Genomic DNA, 5,717 nt, shown 5'->3' with positions numbered 1-5,717 from the left:
GTCTGCAGGAAAAAGAGAGCTAGACATAGAGTGAATGACGGGGCTGCAAATATAGGAGTGATAGTCTGCAGCAACAAGGTTGCAAGAAATGAGCGCAAGTCCAATTTGAATATCGATGGCTGAAGAAGATGAATGAAGCCCTGGCGAGTCCGGGAAAACATGTATATTCTGTATCTATGTTTTCTATGACTCCCTGGGCAGGGATGGGGAACCTTCAGCCCTCCAGCTGTTGGAAAACTACAATTCCCATCATGCCTTTGGCTGTGTAGGCATGATGGGAATTGTAGTTTTGCATCAGCTGGAGGGCCGAAGATTCCCCATCCCTGACCTAGAGCTGCATCAAACTAGTAGGAAGCCATGGGTGCAAATCCTGGGGCGATATTCTACAACATAGAGAGGGCTAGCCATAGAGGGAAAGACTGGGGGGATGATGGGATACGCCCGGGGCTAGCACTTTATGGCATTTAAAGGGGTTATCCAGCGCTACAAAAACATGGCCACTTTCCCCCCTCTCTTGTGTCCAGATAGGGTGGGGTTTATAACTCAGTTCCATTGAAGTAAATGGAGCTTAATTGCAAACCGCACCTGAACTGGAGACAACAGTAGGGGGAAAAGTGGCCATGTTTTTGTAGATAACCCCTTTAAGCCCACAGACTCACACCAGTTCTCGTCTATTCTGTAATGTTGCAGATTCATGTCCTACAAGTAGCAGTAGAAGGTTGTTTTGGACACAAGATCCCATTACGAGATACTGTCAGTCAAATCGGACGTAATTTCATCCATTTACTAAACTTCTACAGCGTGGGAATGTTTCACGTAGCATCAGAGCCCAAAGAAAGCGGCAACAATCTCTACAAAAACAAAAGGTTAGCCATAGTTTGTGTCTCGAGCGCTCCTAAACACAAACAGCTCCGGTTACCATCGACTTCAATGATGAGAATATTTTCAAGTGGAAATATTTACCTTCTACAATGTTATTGGCTTTTTTCAAAATGTCATTGTAGTGAAGCCCAAGCCGAGAAACGGCTCCTTATTTACTGTAAATACCCAGTCAAGCTGCAGTTTGAACATCAATAGCCGGATCCAGTTAACTCTCGATTGGTATGTTTCCCCGATTCAAAAACATCCCCGCCAGCCAAACCTAACACAGCCCAATCCAAGGGCCGCCCCGGCTCACACTAGGTCCAATTCACCGGACGCCTGTATGATTGATTCAGCAGCCAAAGGGGAAGGCAACCGTACAGGACCACCCAGACACTGAGCGCACACATGGTATTGGTCAGGTATTAATAATGAGAAATTCTGTCAATTCTTTGCATTGGAATGTTTTGGGGGGCAAATTCACCCAGGACTGAACGGTCGAGGAAAATTTCCGCAGAGGTTGCGTCCAATGTAAAGTATATGGCAGGGGTAGGGAACCTTGGCTCTCCAGCGGTTACAAAACTACAACTCCCATCATGCCTGGACAGCCAAAGCTAAAGCTTTGGCTGTCCAGGCATGATGGGAGTTGTAGTTTTGTAACCACTGGAGAGCCAAGGTTCCCTACCCCTGGTGTATAGAGTCATTTGTGAGAATGGTGTGGTGAATTTCATAACAAGAAGAAAAATATTAAAAATTCTGTAAATCTTGAGTATAATTAAAAACTTGGGGGGGGGGAGGGGGATTTTGGCATTGTGGCAGCTTTGCTTAGTACATCTGCAGCAATACCTTATACTAGTAATGGCTAACCTAGACACTCCAGCTGTTGTAAAACTACAATTCCCATTATTCCTGAACAACCAAAGATATGGCTTTGGCTGCCCAGGCATGATGGGAGTTGTAGTTTTGCAACAGCTGGAGTGTCTAGGTTAGCCATCACTGCCTTATACTACAGTCTGTGCTGCATATCCAAGACTGATCCAAAACATTTTCTTATGGATGATGTCACTCTCTGCGTTATATTATTATAATAATTATTATTATTTTTATTTGCATCTGTAGTTTTCATGCAGTTTTTTTTAGCCCAAAACAGAAAAATTTAAAGGAAAACTTTATACTTAATCTAGCCAGCTCCATTTCCGCCTTTGGCTCAAAAAAACTGCATCAAAACTGCAGTGTGTGTCCAAGCACAAAAAGGGGCGATCATTAATATGTAACTACAACTGTTCTTACCAATGCATATCATTGGGTGAACAAAATGCCAGGATCATACAGATATCCTACATGACAATATAGATGCAGCAATAGACATGACGCTGAATATTGTAGCGTATATCCCATTATTGACCAGTCTGGTCATTGTTGGTTCTGGTTTATGAGGGATGATTCCAGTAGTAGCTTCCAGTACTTCAGTAGAAAAAAGGAAAAAATTGGAAAAAAATAATTGGAAAAAATTGGAAAAATACTGGAAATTGTTTTTCCCAGTACTTCAGTGTTCTCTTCAGCTGTTGCAAAACTCCCACTCCCATCATGCCCTGACAACCTGTGGCTGGCTATACATTACATCAGTGCATCCCTAACCTGTTGCAAAACTACAACTCTCATCATGCCCTGACAGCTTTTAGCTGACAACTACATCAGTGTTCCCCAACCTATGGGTCCTTAACTGGTATAAAACCACAACTCCCATCATGTTTTCCTGACATAGGGCAACTGGAGAATAGCTGCAGATTTGTGGTGGATTTTCCCCAATAACTTCAGTGGCCAAAACAAATAAATAAACTATAAAAAAATTTATATAAATTAAATATATATAAAAAATAGATATAAAATATATATATATATATATATATATATATATATATATATATATAAATATAAATATGTGTGTGTTTTCTTTTTGCAAAATCTACTTTAAATATCATTCTCATTGCAATAAATCATCGTTGCCAAGAAGTTGTGCAGCAGCTGTGTTAGCCAGCGGTGTTGGGTAATGCAGGAGGAGGCAGGTCCTTCCCCGTGTGCCGAGCATGGTGCCTGGGGGACTGCTGTGGCCGTGCTCGGTTCCCGCTGACCTGTGCTCTCTCCCAGCCCCTGTGCTTTGCTCCATTGCCAGCCCTGATCCCTGGTATGAGCCAAACGCGTGACTGGCAGCCTGCGGGTGCGGGGAGGGAGGGGGGAGGTGGAAAGTCCAAGGAGGGGGCAGAGAGGAGGGTGCGCCGCGACCAATCACAGCGCAGTGTGGGCGAGACCCCGGCGCTGATTGGCTGAAGCGAGTGTGGGAAAGAATGCAGAGAAGGTTTCACACGAATGGGGAGCAGCAGAGCGGGGTATATAAAGAGCCTGGACACACAGTGCGCTACAGTCACACTGCCGCACGGATATCAGGATACTACCAACCCGCTTCCCATTGCCTCCTCTCCTCTGTCTATTGGAAGGATCATGCCTGCTGATAGCATGGAGAAGCCCACCGCCTCCCCTATTGCAGGGGCACCGGCAAACTCTGCCCAGACCCCGGATAAACCTAAGAGTGCCAGCGAGCACAGAAAGGTAACTATCCCCGCCATGCCCATCCTGTGCCCACTGATGCCAGTCACAGAACAGCCTGGGATCTGCATGCACATGGCTACCTAGTCACTGATCACTTCTCTATCTCTGTTTTACAGTCATCCAAACCCATCATGGAAAAACGCAGGAGGGCTCGTATCAACGAGAGCCTGGGGCAGCTCAAGACCCTCATCCTGGATGCTCTCAAGAAAGATGTAAGTTTTAGCTCAGCATCCTGTTCTACTTTGCTGCTGTATTCCTCTGTGCTGCTGTGGGGGTAGAACCTGATGTTAATGATTTCTCTCCTCTGTTGCAGAGCTCTAGACATTCCAAGTTGGAAAAGGCGGATATTTTGGAAATGACAGTCAAACACCTGAGGAACTTGCAGCGAGTCCAGATGACAGGTACCTATCTGACCATGTTATATGTGCATTGGTAGAGAAGGGGTGGGGGTACAGTATAGCAGGGATAGGATGGCTGGACCTTGAGGTTTCCCCCAATCACTTATAATGATGTGTTATATGTGCATGAGTATATGGGACTGGTAAAGAAGGGGTGGGGGTACAGTATAGCAGGGATAGGAATGCTGGACCTTGAGGTTTCCCCCAATCACTTATAATGAAGTGTTATATAATCACCTGTATTTAGTAGGAAGGTTGTGACTCTCCATGCTGACTATAATGGGAGTTGTAGTTGTGTAACAGCTGGATAGGTTGGGGTAATAGTAATAATAATACAAGGCTATAGACTAATCTTGCTGTCTTGTTTCCCCTCCATAGCTGCTCTGACCGCAGACCCCTCAGTCCTTGGAAAATACAGGGCTGGATTTAATGAATGCATGAATGAAGTCACCCGCTTCCTGTCTACCTGCGAAGGGGTCAATACCGAGGTCAGGACACGTCTTCTTGGGCACTTGTCCAGCTGCTTGGGTCAGATTGTGGCTATGAATTACCAGCAGCCTCCTCCATCCAGCCAACCTCTGCACGTCCAGCTACCCTCAGCCCCAGTAGCCTCCGCTCCAGTGCCCATGTCCTGCAAGATGACCACAGCCGAGGCCGTATCTCCTAAGGTCTTCCAAGGAGGTTTCCAGCTGGTTCCGGCCACTGATGGACAATTTGCTTTCCTCATCCCCAACCCTGCTTACGCCTCCAGTCCCGGACCTGTTATCCCTCTCTACGCCAATGGAAATGTCACCCCCAACGGTGGACCTCAAGCCCCATCTCCAGTGCAAGGACTCACAACCTTCAGCCACAAGATGCCCCACATGTCACAGTCCATGAGCCCCTTGGGGGTCAGCACTGGGCCTGACACCACCGAGTCTGTCTGGAGACCCTGGTGAACTCATCCCTAAGACTCCTATTGATTGGTTCCGTTGTATGGGACCTTGCCGTATAGAGACAATCTAATCTATTTATTTCCGCTATGAGGAACTTCACTTTTTTATATGATGAAAATCTTGTATAAATGACCCATTTTGTAATAAGACTGAAGTTTTTTTTTTTTAGTTTTGTACAATTGGTACAAATATTGTGTAATGCCAAAGTTCTTGTGGTGTTTTTGTGTCAAAAACTTCCCAAACTTGCAGGAGTTTTATGAAATAAACTCTTTAAAACGAATTCTTGTTTGATTTGATGTCCTGTTGGGTGGAGGTTTGGGGGGTCTTGGCGGGTGGTGAGATGTTTGGGTGATGTATCTGGATGGGGGTACCACATGCACTAACATATAATGTCTAATACATATGTTCCATATGGGCAGTGCAAGCCTTATATCAGTGATCCCTGACCTATGGGATCTCCAGTTGTTGCAGAGCTACAACTCCCAGCATGCACGTTCCATATGGGCAGTGCTAGCCTTATATCAGTGATCCCTGACCTATGGATCTCCAGGTGTTGCAGAGCTACAACTCCCAGCATGCATGTTCCATATAGGCAGTGCTAGCCTTATATCAGTGATCCTTAACCTATGGCTCTCCAGGTGTTGCAGAACTACAACTCCCAGCATACATGTTTCATATGGGCAGTGCAAGCCTTATATCAGTGATCCCTGACCTATGGATCTTCAGGTGTTGCAGAACTACAACTCCCAGCATGCACGTTCCATATGGGCAGTGCTAGCCTTATATCAGTGATCCCTGACCTATGGATCTCCAGGTGTTGCAGAGCTACAACTCCCAGCATGCACGTTCCATATAGGCAGTGCTAGCCTTATATCAGTGATCCTTAACCTATGGCTCTCCAGGTGTTGCAGAACTA

General features: G+C 45.8%; 1 protein-coding gene across 1 annotated transcript; it reads left to right on the top strand.

Moving 5' to 3' along the window:
- Positions 1 to 3,268: 3,268 nt before the first annotated feature.
- HES4 (hes family bHLH transcription factor 4) lies at positions 3,269 to 5,081 on the top strand. Its single transcript, XM_069947282.1, has 4 exons — positions 3,269 to 3,468; positions 3,585 to 3,680; positions 3,782 to 3,869; positions 4,245 to 5,081. The coding sequence occupies exons 1-4, from the start codon at positions 3,361 to 3,363 to the stop codon at positions 4,802 to 4,804; spliced, it is 852 nt and encodes a 283-aa protein (XP_069803383.1). The 5' UTR covers positions 3,269 to 3,360; the 3' UTR covers positions 4,805 to 5,081.
- The last annotated feature ends 636 nt before the right edge of the window (positions 5,082 to 5,717 follow it).

The sequence above is a fragment of the Dendropsophus ebraccatus genome, chromosome 12 (genome assembly GCF_027789765.1).
Source record: "Dendropsophus ebraccatus isolate aDenEbr1 chromosome 12, aDenEbr1.pat, whole genome shotgun sequence".
Lineage (NCBI taxonomy): Eukaryota > Metazoa > Chordata > Amphibia > Anura > Hylidae > Dendropsophus > Dendropsophus ebraccatus.
Note: the sequence above shows the minus strand (reverse complement) of the source record. Positions and strands in the feature narration are given on the sequence as shown.

Excerpts from the sequence above, each read along its gene's own strand:
- HES4 (XM_069947282.1), top strand. The coding sequence starts at position 3,361 with ATGCCTGCTGATAGCATGGAGAAGCCCACCGCCTCCCCTATTGCAGGG. Across the intron at positions 3,469-3,584 it reads GTGCCAGCGAGCACAGAAAG|TCATCCAAACCCATCATGGA; the intron begins GTAACTATCCCC and ends TCTGTTTTACAG. Across the intron at positions 3,681-3,781 it reads TGGATGCTCTCAAGAAAGAT|AGCTCTAGACATTCCAAGTT; the intron begins GTAAGTTTTAGC and ends CCTCTGTTGCAG.